General features: G+C 43.8%; 1 protein-coding gene across 1 annotated transcript; it reads right to left on the minus strand.

The window, feature by feature from the left end:
• Nucleotides 1-10266: 10266 nt before the first annotated feature.
• Nucleotides 10267-14600, minus strand: SF3B4 (splicing factor 3b subunit 4). Its single transcript, XM_003409506.4, has 6 exons — nt 14492-14600; nt 13902-14030; nt 13095-13637; nt 12575-12781; nt 10855-11028; nt 10267-10646 (listed from the first exon to the last, which is right to left on the minus strand). Exons 1-6 carry the CDS (start codon nt 14523-14525, stop codon nt 10459-10461), a joined length of 1275 nt encoding a protein of 424 aa, XP_003409554.1. The 5' UTR covers nt 14526-14600; the 3' UTR covers nt 10267-10458.
• Nucleotides 14601-14616: the final 16 nt, after the last annotated feature.

The following is a 14616-nucleotide window of genomic DNA, read 5'->3' on the forward strand; positions in this document are numbered from 1 at the left end:
CTCTTCCTTAGCCCCTCAGTCCCAGTATGACAGGAACCACATATTTCAGGGGCTTTCGCTGCCTTCAAAACATCTCCCTATCCTTTCTCCACTGCTCCCAGCCAAGCGCTCCTTTCCCACAACCTCTCCCAAATCCTGAGTGCTCAGGTTCTAAGTTTACTTGGCTATTTAGAGAAAGCAAGGATAACAAGGTATGATTTCTATCCTGAGCTGCCAGAGGCAGAGACTCCTTGGTCCCTGCCATCTCTTTCCTCAAGAAACAGTCCAGATCGTTCATTTACAGTGAAGAAGTCCTTATCCTCCTCCATTCAATTGGTAGTAGCAGAGGTGAGATTGAAGCTGAGAGGGTTTTACAGGCCTGACTGGACAGCTCCCCTTTTATTCATTTGCTCCAACGACTCAAAAAGGGATCACCCCTATATCCTTTCCCCCTTTTCTTTTGTGTACACACAGACACAACCATACATATGGACACACACAGGTATACACACACTTCTAGAGCAGGAAGGAGTGGATTGATTTCAGTTCTTTCCTTTCCCCTGTACCAGTGACATGGGCTCAGAGATACAAGACATACACTTGGTGACTAGCCTCACTCCACAGGTCAGCGGGTAGGTGGCAACTTGGGGATGGATGGACATACTGAATATGTCCACCCATTCCAGGTGGAATATTTCAGACAGAGTATTGACCTGGGTTTCTGACCTGGATTATCACTCCTAACAAGCTATGGGCTCTTGGTCAAGTTCTCTGCCTCTCTGGACCTCAGTTTCCTCATCCAGAATAGAAAATTAAACTAGATGCTGCATCAGGTCCCTTTGAGATCTAGTAGGGTGTGATTCTGCTTTACAAAGTGTGGTGGTTTCAGAATGCCAGGATGATGTTACCTGGAGAAGGCCGGCAGGCCGTGTCCCAGGAGGCCTCACAGGTAGCATTTTCATTGTTGAATTTCCCACTGACAGGTATGGCTCTGTGCTTTGCAGTCTCCAAAGCTAGATCTTAGAAATACTTGTTTGTGCCAACAAAGTTCAAAATTTATTGAAATACAAAGCCATATACAAAAATATTCATTTACCATGAGAAATTTAACTGTCACTCAGATTTATAACTCATGTCTCCATGTCCAGCACATTCTCTCCCTGAAACCAAATCAGAACCATAATATGAACATATAAATGCACAATATAACTGAACAGGAGCATTTGTATCTTTAATGGCATCTGGCCATCCCCAATAAGGAATCATGCCAATGAGACCAGAAAGCTCTCTTCTTGGCTACAATTCTCTACCCCCCTCTCTGTGCTATGGGCAGCCTTGCCAATGCTCCTGAACTACTCTAAATTGGTTGGCTAAAGCACTCTTTCCAGGATGCTATTTGGAACAGCTCGGTTCTGCCCACATAGGCCTTAGGGACTCTCCCTTTACTAAGCTTTCATTGCTGACCTCTCTTCAGGTTAACACATTTTTTACTTAAATATGTTAATATTTTCAATTAGGTTACAGCCAAGTCCTGCTGACAGGGAGCCATTTCTTCTTTTTAAGGTGACTTTGCATTCTCTACACTGATCCATTACCAACTAAAATAGATATGCTCTCAGAGGGAAACGTTATATATATATATTTCTTTTTAAGTTTTAAGGGAAGACTTCATTGTTTTCCCCAGGTGTCACTGCTCCATGCGTCCACCACCCACTCCTTCACAGTCTCCTTTGCTGGGTCCATTAAAGTTGGAGTTCCTAGGGGCACAGTCCTGGGCCCTTCTTCTCCTTGGTCATCTCAGGTAGACCCATGACTTCAATATTGTCTATATGTGGATGATTCCCACATTTTTATCTCCAGGCCAGCCCCAAATTTGAGATTTCCGTCTCCTATTCATCATCACTACTTGGGTACCTAATACGCATCTCAAACTTAACAGATCTAAAAACAAACTTCTGATGCAGGTCTTCGTCTCTTCACCAAGGTGTTCAGGCCAAAACCATGGAGTCATCATTTCTTTCTCTCATCCCTATATCAGCAAGTCTTGTCAGACCTAACTTCAAAGAATTTTGAATCTACCACTTATCATCAGCTCCACCACTGCCATCCTGGTCTAAGCTACCATCATCTCTCTCCTTAGCTACTGCAACAGCCTCTTAACTGGTTTCCCTACTTCCAGTCTTGCTCCCCTATGATCCATTATTCTCAGCAGTCAGGGTGATCTTTTACAGGCAAAATCAGATCTGACCCAGCAAATTTACTCCCATGTAGATACTCAAGAAAACTGAGCACATATGTCCCACAAAAAAGGCAAGTACGAGTATTTTCATAGCAGCTTTATTCATAATAGTCAAAAACCTCAAATGTTTATCAGCTAGAGAAAGGATAAACTTGGATAAACAAATTGTGGCATATTTATTTAAAGGAATACTATACAGCAAATTTTTAAAAGACCGAACTACTACTATACACAACAACATGAAAAGTTCTCACAAACAAAATATTAAGCAAAAGAAATCAGACCAAAAGAGTACATACTGTATGAATTCCATTTATCTGAGGCTCAAGAAAAGGCAAACTGGTCTACAGTAATACAGAAAATAGTGGTTACCTCTGGAAAGTTGAATTTAGAGATCATTTCAAGAACAGATTTGATGCATTCAACACTAATGACCAGACAAGTTGTGGACTGACATCAAGGATATCATACATGAAGAAACCAAGAGGTCATTAAAAAGACAGGAAAGAAAAAAAAGACCAAAATCAATGTCAGAAGAGACTCTGAAACTTGTTCCTGAATGTAGAGTAGCTAAAGCGAACAGAAGAACTGATGAACTAAAAGAGCTGAACAGATTTCAAAGGGTGGCTCAAGAAGACAAAGTAAAGTATTTTAATGAAATATGCAAAGACATGGAGCTAGAAAACCAAAAGGGAAGAAAACACTTGGCATTTCTCAAACTGAAAGAACTGAAGAAAAATGTAAGCCTTGAGTTGCAATATTGAAGGAGTCTATGGGTGAAATGGAGCCCTGGTGGTGCAGTGGTTAAGAGCTCAGGCTGCTAATCAACAGGTTGGCAGTTCAAATCCACCAGCTGCTCCTTGGAAACCCTCTGCGGTAGTTCTACTCTATCCTATAGGGTCGCTATGAGCCAGAATTGACTCGGTGGCAGTGGGTTTGTTTTGTTTTTGTTTTTTTAAGTCATGGGCAAAATATTGAATGACACAGGAAGCATCAAAAGAAGATGAAAGGACTACACAGAGTCACTGCACTAAAAACAGCTGGTCGATGTTCAACCATTTCAGAAGGTAGCATATGATTGAGAACTGAAGGTACTGAAGGAATTAGTCCAAGCTACACTGAAGACACTGGTGAAAAACAAGGCTCCAGGAATTGAGGGAATACCAATTGAGATGTTTTAACAAACAGATACAGTGCTGGAAGTGCTCACTTGTCTACGCCAAGAAATTTGGAAGACAGCTACCTGGCCAACCAACTGGAAGGTATCTATACTTATGCCTATTCCAAAGAAAAGTGATCCGACAGAATGTGAAAATTATCAAACAATATCATTAAACCACACACAAGGAAAATTTTGCTGAAGATCATTCAAAAGCAATTGCAGCAACACATCGATAGGGAACTGCCAGAAAGAAATTCAAGCCAGGTTCAGAAGAGGACGTGGAACCAGGAATATCATTGCTGATGTCAGACAGATCCGGGCCAAAAGCAGAGAATACCAGAAAGATGTTTACCTATGTTTTACTGACTGTGCAAAGGCATTCGACTGTGTGGATCATAACAAATTGTGGATAACATTTCAAAGAATGGGAATGCCAGAACACTCAATTGTGCTCATGAGGAACCTGTACATAGACCAAGAGGCAGTCATTTGAACAGAACAAAAGGATACTGCATGGTTTAAAATCAGGAAACGCACGTATCAAGGTTGTATCCTTTCACCATACTTACTGAATCTGTATGCTGAGCAAATAACCTGAGAAGCTGGACTATATGAAGAAGAATGGGGCATCAGCTTTGGAGAAAGACTCACTAGCGACCTGTGTTATGGAGATGACACAACCTTGCTTGCTGAAAGTGAAGAAGACTTGAAGCACTTACTGAGGAAGATCAAAGACCACAGCCTTCAGTATGGATTATACCTCAACATAAAACAAAAATCTTCACAACTGGACCAAGAACCAATATCATGATAAACAGAGAAAAGACTGAAATTGTCAAAGATTTCATTTTACTTGAATCCACAATCAGCGCCCATGGAAGCACCAGTCAAGAAATCAAACAACATATTGCATTGGGCAAATCTGCTGCAAAAGACCTCTTTAAAGTGCTAAAAAGCAAAGATGTCACTTTAAGGACTAAGGTGCACCTGACCCAAGCCATGATGTTTTTCAATTGCTTCATATGCATACAAAAGCTGGACAATGAATAAGGAAGACCAAAGAAGAATTGATGTTTTTGAATTATGGTGTTGGTGAAAAATATTAAATGTACCATGGACTGCCAGAAGAACGAACAAGTCTGTCTTGGACGAAGTAAAGCCAGACAGAATGCTCTTTAGAAGCAAGTATGGTGAGACTTCATCTAACATACTTTGGAGATGTTTTCAGGAGGGACCAGTCCCTGGAGAAGGACATCATGCCTGGTAAATTAGACAGTCAGTGAAAAAAGGAAGACCCTCAACAAGATGGATTAACACAGTGGCTGCAATAATGGGCTCAACCATAACAATGATTACAAGGATGGTGCAGGACCAGACAGTGTTTTGTTCTGTTCTGCACAGGGTCACTATGAGTCGGAACTGATTCGACAGTACCTAACAACAACATGAGTTTGGACAAATGTATATGCCCATGTAACTACAACCTCAATCAGGGTAAAGAACATGTCCATCAGCCCAAAAAGTCCCTTTGGGCCTCTCTGCAATCACACCCTCAACCCTGGCAACTACTGATCTGCTTTTCTAACATTATAGATTAATCCTTTTCTAATTTAATATAAGTGGAATCATATATTATATGTAAGTAGAATCATACACTATGTAGGTCTCTGGCGTCTTTCTAGATCTTTCCAGGATTCTTAACCTTATATTGCCTCCTGGTGTAGCTTCCTTCTACTTACCCATCAAACTGGCCACTCCTCAGCATCAGCCATCCACTGGTACTCAATCCCTGCTTCTACCCATGCCCTACTCCAAGCGCATGAGATTGTCAGTATGAGGAGGATACAGAAGGACAGATCTTGGTTCATCAAGTACCATCAGTTTCCTCATCTTAAAATGGGGTAAAAACAGAAGCTACTTCAGAGGACTGTTGGGAGGATTAACTGAGATAATGCATGTAAAACACTTACTACGGTACCTGGCACATAGTAAGTGTTCAATAAATATTCGCTGTTATTATTTTTACAATTATTTTATAGGTCAGGTACCTTTTGATGCTCTCAGGATATACAGATGAATAGAATGAGATCTTTTAAGGGTTCTTAAGGGATTCAGTCTTATGCAGGAATACTTAGGTTGGGATCTATAAACCTTCTGGAATGTTTGCTTACAAAATATTGGATATATGTGTATCTATGTATTTTTCTTCAGTAGGAACCACAGCTTTTGTCATATTCTCAAAGGACTCTATGGCCCATAAAACATTAAGAAGCCATGGTCTAGCATGTATTCTCAATGTGGGCAATTTTGCCAAGGGGACAAAAATTGGTTTGAAAGGGAATGTAAAAAAATATTATATAATACAATGGTTTGTGTCCCTCCAAAGGGCCATAGTACATAAACAGATATACAGTATATCTGTGGTATGATAATTTCATGGGTAGAGGAGACAATTTGAAAAAAAAAAGTCTCCTTAGGGGGGTGATAATGAAAAAAGATTGAGAAATCCTGGTTTAATGAATAACAAACAGAAGTGTGGGCTAAAGTACCAAAGTGTACAAGCACATAAGTTTTTAGAAAATTGCTGAGCACCACAGGATGAAAAAGCTAGAGGGTAGAGAGAGAAGAGACTAGAGGAGACACTCAAAAAGATATTGTTAAATGAATGAAGGCTCAGAGATTCTGAGAATGAATGCCTGAGAAAATAGTGGTTCCAATTTCAGAAGTAGGGAATTCAGCAAAGGCACCAATTTACTCTGTGATGGTGTAAATTCATCACCATGGTATCAGACAACAGCTGAAGATACCAAAGAGGAGCTTATGTGAGAAAAGCTAGAGATTTGAGAATCATCAGCATAAAAGTAGCAGATGTTAAAGTCCTGATCAAAGATCAGTTTGAAGATTCGTTTGACAGCTAACACGGAGGCAGAAAGGACACAGAGGCAGACAAAGCTGCCCACCACGTGGGGCTGCTCCCATGCTGGCCTCCAGCACCTGGGGCCAGGAGCCAGCTGCTAGCTGTGCCAGGCTTCCAACTGCTCCTAGGACCTGCTTATGACCACATCAAAGTAACTCTATAGCAGAGTTCAATGAATCCCACTGTGATTTAAAGCTTGGCATCCTTAGTCACTCAGCGCAGAGTATCATGTCTAATCTTTGCGGAGGTTTAGAGGTGTGTAACCAGCCGCTCATTACATAACCCCACCTGCATGCCTCACAGCTCACCTTGAACCCAGCGTGTTCAAAATTGAACTTATCATTTCCACCCTGCCCCCCTAAATTCTTCCTCCTGCATACTCTCATCCTTTATTCCATTTTCCGTTTCATGCACTACGTCCAGTCTAACAACAAGTCCTACTATTGCACCCTTTAAATACTTCCCAAATGCATCTCTTCCTCTTCATCCCTGCTCCTGCCACAGCCCTCATTTAGGACTTCATCTCTTATGTGAATTATTGCCAGATGCAAAATTTGTGACCCTGCCCCCCAGACACCTCTACACTGCTCAAATCTACTCTCTACACTGGTACCATGATTCCAAAATGCAAATCTGCCATTTGCTTGCTTCAAATCCTTCTGTGGCTCCTCAACGTGGAGCAGAGCTTTCCAAGCAGTACGCCTTGACCATGTGCTCAGATACTAATTCACTCAGCTGCTAGACAGAGCCTCAGGTAGCCAGAAGCCTTGAGCCAACAGACTCCAGCCTGGAGCGGCCGCTTCTCTTTACTTCAGTGATCTGTGCCATGACATGAGACAGAGCTGAGAAGCATTCATCTACTGAAGCTCCCTAATTGGCTCTCTCACCCTGCCTCCAGCACCAAGCAGCTTTAGCTTTGGCACGTTATACACCCTGCTATTTATCGACTCTCAACTTCTGCTCAGAAATATCCTATCTATCAGGAATAAGCTTCCCCTTCATCTTTGTCAAAGGAGCCGTGGTGGTGCAGTGGTTAAGCACTTGGTTGCTAACCAAAAGGTCAGCGGTTTGAACCCACCATCTGCTCCAAGGGAGTAAGATGTGGCAGTTCGCTTCTTTAAAGCTTTAGGGCATTGAACACCGAATAGGGCAGTTCTATTCTGTCCTATAGGGTAGCTATGAGTCAGAATCAACTCGATGGCAATAGGTTTGTGGGTTTTTTCATCTTTGCCCAAGGAGCCCTAGTGGCACGGTGGTGAAGCACTAGACTGCTCACCAAAAGGTTTGCGGAAACCCACTAGCTGCTCTGTGAGAGAAAAATGTAGCAGTCTGCTTCCATAAAGGTTACAGCCTCGGAAACTCTATAGGGCAGTTCTACTCTGTTCTATAGTCACTATGAGCCAGAATTGACTTGAGAGCAACACGTTCACCTTTGCCTAGGAAGCTTCTACCCTTCCTTGAAGATTCAATTAAGTATATCAGGTTCACCTGACCCAAGCCATGGTATCTTCAATCACCTCACATGCATGTGAAAGCTGGACAACAAATAAGGAGACTGAAGAATTGATGCCTTTGAATTAACGTGTTGATAAAGAATACTGAATATACCATGGACTGCCAAAAGGACAAAAAAAGTCTGTCTTTAAAGAACTACAGCCAGAATGCTCCTTGCAAGCGAGAACGGAGAGACTTCGTCTCAGGTACTTTGGACATTTTACCAGGAGGGGCCAGTTCCTGGAGGAGGACATCATGCTTGGTAAAGCACAGAGTGAGCAAAAAAGAGGAAGACCCTCAACAAGATGGACTGATACAGTGGCTACAACAATGGGCTCATGCACGGTAATGACTGTGAGGATGGCGCAGGACCAGGCAGGGTTTCATTCTGTTGTACATAGGGTTGCCGAGTCAGAGATGGTTCCCCAGCACCTAACATCACTTTTTCCCCAGATGTTTTCCTGGACTTTTCATGCCAGGTTACATACCCTTCTTCATACTCTCAGAATGTTTTGTTTCAGAACGATTTATATGTCAGTCTGCCCCCTTGGTAATGGCTTCCTTAACATGAGAACTATCTTGTTTGTCCTTGTATCTGCAGCCACCCCAGCACAGAGCCTTTGTAGGTATCAGAAAAATGTTAAATGAATGAGAAAGATGGAAGAGAGTAACAGAGGGCCAAGGCTTCCCTTTTTTTGGCCAGTTTAGGAATGTTCATGGTTACATAAGCCAAAGAACCAAAGAGGTAGCTTCAAGAAAGGGGTGACTAACAGGATTAGATGTGACAAAGAAAAAATGCCATTGGATTGAATTTAATTGCTGAAAGTTATTTGAGCACAGATTTAAATGCAATGGAATCAGGTTTGGAAGAACAGAGAATGAGGTAAAAATAAGATACAAACCCTTATCCAAAATGTCTGATGGTAAAGGATGGAAGAAAATGAACATTTACTGAGTTCCTTACTATGTCCTAATTTTTCATTTTAAATTTGTTGAGCAATGATGTTAAGATATTCATATGGTTCCAAATGAAAACAACATAACACAGAATACTCAAAGAAGTTTACCTTCCCTCCGTATCTTCCTTCCACCACTGGTATCGATTTCCATTAGTTTTTGGTTTATTCTTCCCTTTTTTTCAATATAAGCAAATACATGTACGTGCCAACTCTTTGGTAAGGTGTGGGATGCAATTGATTACTTTTGTGTGGCCTTTCTAGCCGTAGTCTTCTAACATCCAGCCAACTGATTAGGCATGACTGTATGATAGGGTAATAATGGCTCACCAAGGGGACTGGTCAGTGTTGCCATCCTGCTGGGTTTGAAATGAGCCACCCCAGAGGCAGGGAAGAGAAGAGCTCCACTACCACCATGGAAGAACAGCCCGGAGCAGAGACTACATCTTTTGGACTTGGGATCCCTGAGCTGAGCTGCTCCTGGAACCAGGAGACTAAGAGTGTGCTATAACCCTGAAGATGGTGAGAATCGGTGGCAGGAGAGTCCTGGCAGCAAAGAGCTGGCAGCAGGAGGTGGCATGGTGGGCTTTCCAGCCCATGGAGAAGGCTGAATGCCTCCGGGCAGAGGCCTTGGGCCAGGGAGAGGCGTGTCTGCAAGCAGGACTGGGGAGAGGCTGTCCTGACGGAAAAATCGTATCCTTGAGGGTTCCTGAACCTGAAATGTAACCTGTTACTTTCCTAATAAACTCCACAATCCAGAGTACAGTCTGTGAGTTGTGTGGCCACTGCAATGAATTATCAAACACAGCAGAAATTAAGAGGGTGCTGCGGGAGGGACAGCTAGTGTCAGAATCTGGAACAGATGACAGAGAGGGCAGGCTTGTCTGGCCTCTGCCTCATGGGAGTCAACCTTGTACTGCTGATCTTGATTCTTCCTCCCCCTTGCGACATTACAGGAGGTCAGACTCCACCTCCATGCCGTTTTTACAAGGTGGCACACTATACGGTCTGTTCTGCACATTGCTCCCTCCACCTAACTTCAATCTATTGCTGGAGATCTTTCTGCAACAGTACAGAGATATTCCTCATTGCTATTTACAGCTCCACAATGCTCTATCAGCTGAATCTACCAGTTTACTTAACCAGTCCTTCACTGATGGGTATGTGAGTTATTTCCAATCTACTGCTATTATAAACAGTGCTGCAACGAATAGCTCTGTACGTGTCACTTCACATTTTTACCAGCCTATCTCCAGGCATTTTACTTCTGCTCTCACTTCATACAATAATCTATGTCACAGATATTGGGTCCCTGCCTTAAAAATTAGAAATATAAGCTCAACTTAAGAAAACAATTGCTCTAGTGCACAGCAGAGTCCAGCAATTGCAACAGTACATTACAGAGTAAAGCCTTAAAATGAAAAGTGAACACTCTCACCTCTACCTTCTCGACCTTCTCCCAATATACTGACATCTCTTCTTTAAAGAAAAGTTACTTTGCCAAGGAAAACACCACAAAACAAAAACAAGTTTAGTTTTATTTTCTCTGTGCATTTGCAAAACACTTGGGACCAACAGGGAAAGAAAAAAAAAAAAAAAAAGGCCTGAGAGGAGGCAATGCCTTAGCCCCAGGGAGCTACAGCAACTCTGATTGGTCCAAGGAATCGAAAAGCTATTGGAAGGATACAATAGGAGGAAGGAGAATGAGCATTTACTGAGGGAGAGGGCCCCGAAGTGGGCCACGAGGGGGAACTGGAGGCCGGGGAGTGGGTCTGGGTGGAGGAAGTGGCCCCCGCTGGTAGCCATAGGGTGGGGGTCGTGGAGGGCCAGTGTATCCATGAGGGGGCATCAGTGGAGGAGGTCCTCGCATGCCATGTGGGGGCATAGGACCTGGGTGACCTGTAGGGAGAGAGAGAGAGAGAAGTTGGTAAAAGCAAGAAATAGGAGACAGTTAGTGGTGGGAGACCTGTGGGGGAGAAGATACACAGAGAAACAGTGAGAAGAAATGCAAGAAGTAAAAGAAACGGCAGGGGACCAAAAGGTGTAGCAAAGGAAGCTGGAAAAATGTGGGACCTGAGAATGAGGGAGGTGGCTAGAGCCTACTCACCCATGGGTGATCCGAACGGAGGCCCTCGGGGTGGCATGCCCATTGGAGGGGGTCCAGGATGAGGCATTCCAGGTGGTGGTCGGGGTGGTGGCTGCCCCCCAGAACCTGGGGGCCCGGCATGGGGGTGTCCTAAGCCATGAGGGCCATGGTGGGCCAGCTGCATCTGAGACATCCCTATGAGAATAGAATAGACATAAGGAGACAAATGGAAAATAGAAAAATTTTTAAAAAAGAAAGACAGAGGAGAGGATAAAGAAAATAGAGAAAGGAAGAAAACAAAACAGAGCAAGGAAGAACGTAGCATCAAAAAGAGAAGGATAAGGAAAATAAGCTGGTAAAAAGTACCTATCCTTGACCCCATTCCAACGGTACAAATAAACCAACTACCAATCAACTCCTCACTTCATTTGCTCCTTCTATGATTTAGGTACTCTTACCAGTGATCTAAAAGCATATAATAAATGGAGTGATTAGTCTGTTGATGGGGTTTGTGAAGGTGGCAGAGACACTGTCTGAACAAAGACGTAATTCTAAGGGATGATGAGAATTTTTCAGATGGTCAAGAGATTGGGAATAGACCCTTCCAGGCAGAAAGCTTACTGTGTTCAAAGCACAGGCATGTCAAACAGTATCTTATGCTCCAGGAAATACCAGTAACTCAGTGCTCAGTGCATCGTGCAGGGGCAGGGGCCAGATCATGAAAAGCCTTGACTGCCCTGGTAATGAATTTGGATTTTACTCTACAGGTAAAAGGGAAAAACAGAAGAATTTTAACCCAAGGGTATGTGAACACCCATGTTTTAGAAAAATTATTCTATGAAAGACAGATCAAAGGCAGAGAAAACTGGAGTGAAAGTGACCAGTTACACGATTGCTATGATAACTTAGGTGTGAAATAAAAGAATGAGGGCTTGAACCAGGACACTGGCAATGTGGGTAGATGCCAGAGATTCTAAGAACAGGGTAATAGAGGATAGTCTAATACAGCTCCCAAATTTATGAATTAAGCATCTGAAAACAAAGAATATGACAGAAAAAGTAGGTCTGAAGGGAAGGAGTAGAAAATTTCATTTTTAGTCATGTTTGGTTTAAGGTACCAAAGGGGTAGCACAGTACAGCTAGCTGTCCATTAAACAGGAGGATTATGGGTCTGGAATGTTAATAACCATGGACTAAAGAAACAGACCTAGAAAGTATCAATGAATAATGAAAAATATAAAAATACGCGGAAAAGAGAACCAAGCACAAAATCCTAGGTGCAGGCAGGGAAAAAGGAGCCTATGAAGGAGGCTGAGATTGAGAAGTCAGAGAGAGGTGGAGGAGAATCCAGAAAAACAAAAGCCAAACCAGACAAGAATTTCAAACAAAAGAACACGGCCAGTTTCATGTACAGCAGAGGTCAGAGCAAAAAAGAAGGGTCCCCTAGGTTTGGAAATAGGTCACTTTTGGGGTGGAAATGAAAGGAAAGAATACAAGTAAAAGTTAAGGAAACAAAAAGTTGCAAGTTTAGGTTACTCTTCAGGAAAACTTAAATAAGAAATGGAAACGTGGCAGCACATGTTAGTGTAAACAATATAAAGTATTTTGTTTTTGTTTACATAAAAAAAAGGAGAGCTCTGGAACTACCTATTTTTGTTGAGGGACAAAAGGCAACAGCAGGAGTGATAACAAAACCCCTCTACCAAGCTCATCCCTTCTTTTCCCAGCAAAGAACACTCACCTGGATGGGGCATCCCACCTGGTGGGAATGGATGAGGATGTGAATGTCCATGTGCAGGATGTCCAGCCCCAGGGGTTCCTGCTGATGGGGGGCCATGTCCTCCAGCCCCAGGAGGCATAGGTGGCGGCGGCATGGCTGGGGGTATACCGGGTGGAAGGGCTCCAGGAGGTGGTACTGGGGGTGGGAAAGAGCCAGGAGGAGGCATACCTAAAGAAGAAATGGAAGAAGAGTTACTAGTAGTGAGAAGAGGATATCTTTAGAGAGCTTGTGCCAATCAGACCTCTCCAAGAAGGATGACCTCTTTTCCCCTCTTCCCAGCTCTCTTAAAGCCAGCAACAGTGTTAGACAACTCAAACAACTTCACTCTCCTGGAGAAATCCAACAACTTTCTTCCACACCACAACCATCACCCCCCCCAATGCCCTCATCACCCACTGACTTGCTGTCCTTTTTTCCGTTCTTTTCCACCCTTCTGTCCCCTCAACCCCAAGACAAACACATTTTGAATCAAAAGCTTTACCTGGCGGAGGAAGCCCAGACCCCAACGATGATACCACAGGATTGGGGGCAGACGGTGGAGGGGGTGCATCTGCAAACAGCTGGTGAGGACGGTCAGCCTGGGAGAGTGGGTTTTGGGCTGCCAGAAGTCGTTCAGCTGCTGAGCCATGGCGCTCACCCTTAGAGTCCTTCTTAAAGGCATAAGACACAGTGATAGGGCGGTTACATAGGTACTGCCCATTCATGGCCTCAATCGCTGCATCCGAAGCATCAAATGAAGCAAAATTAATAAAGGCATAACCCTTGGAGTTGCCTGTGTCAGGGTCCCGCATAATCTTGGGGGTTTGTAAGATGACCCCAAAGGCGCTGAATGTATCATAAAGCAGCTTCTCGTCAATCTCTGGGTCCAGGTTCCCGATGAAAATGTTGGCCCCTACATCCAGGTTTTTGTTGTGAGCTGATGCTTTGTTCACCCGTATTGGCTTCCCATAGAGTTTGATCATGTTCATGATCTTAATGGCATAGTCAGCATCTTCCTCACTTAAGAATTCCACAAAGCCATAACCTGTGTATAAAAAAGGGAAGGTTAACAAACGAAGTGAAGAGACTCGAAAGGGGGTAAAACTCATCCCCCACCAAGGCACAAACAAGAAAGAAAAAAAAAAAACCTCACTTCAATGAGAATGGTTCTGGAAACAAATTATGAACTGAGGTTCAAAAGAAAGGATTCTTTAAACGCTACTCCTTACAAACACTGTGACTACTACAGAGCCCACCAGGACCACTACATCCCCTCAATACACAAATGCATCTCTTGCTAGGTACTCACCTTGGTGCTGGCCAGTGACTCTATCCTTTGGCATGTGGGTGTTGACTACAGGCCCTGCCTGGAGAAACAGCTCCCATAACAGTGGTTCGCTAACCTTCTCATCCAGGCCCCCCACGTACACAGTAGCATCTGAAGGAAAAGTGAAGGTTAAGGTAGGTGTGAGAGTATAACAAGAAATGAAGGGGACAAGAATATGAAAATGCAATTCAGGCAAGATAACTGGGGGTGGGTTTAGGGGATAAGAGCAAAAAGAAAAAAAAAAAAAGGTGTTAGATCAAGCCCTTAAATCCCCTTCTTCCCAGGACCTAGAGAATCTTCGGAAGTCCAACACCGTGTTCTATTGAAAATTCTACCTTTCTCCGTGGACTTTGTATTTTTTTGAGTGGGAAGGCAAGAGGAAATTGGGCACAGAAGGCATCACACATACAGGCCTCAGCAAGCACCCGACCACCCCGCCCCCGGCAGGCATGGCTGCCGGTCCCGCGCTCTACGAGGCGATCCAGTCACTCGCCCCGGCAGTGACCCTGCTGGCTCTAGTCGGAGCCTCCCAGCTCCCCTGTGCCCATTCCGGGCTCGTCCCCTCTAGTTACCCTGATTCCTCTCAGAGATCGGCCCGGCCGCCATGGCGAACGAGCTCCCGCCGTCTCCAAGCAGCAGCCCCGCCCCCTGACCGCAGTCGCGCCTTCCACTTCCGGGGCAGAGGCCGTGGTAGGGT

Source organism: Loxodonta africana, chromosome 3 (genome assembly GCF_030014295.1).
Source record: "Loxodonta africana isolate mLoxAfr1 chromosome 3, mLoxAfr1.hap2, whole genome shotgun sequence".
In the NCBI taxonomy this organism is placed as follows: domain Eukaryota; kingdom Metazoa; phylum Chordata; class Mammalia; order Proboscidea; family Elephantidae; genus Loxodonta; species Loxodonta africana.

Excerpts from the sequence above, each read along its gene's own strand:
- SF3B4 (XM_003409506.4), bottom strand. The coding sequence starts at position 14,525 with ATGGCGGCCGGGCCGATCTCTGAGAGGAATCAGG. Across the intron at positions 12,782-13,094 it reads GTCTGGGCTTCCTCCGCCAG|GTATGCCTCCTCCTGGCTCT; the intron begins GTAAAGCTTTTG and ends TTTCTTCTTTAG. Across the intron at positions 11,029-12,574 it reads AGGTGGGATGCCCCATCCAG|GGATGTCTCAGATGCAGCTG; the intron begins GTGAGTGTTCTT and ends CTATTCTCATAG.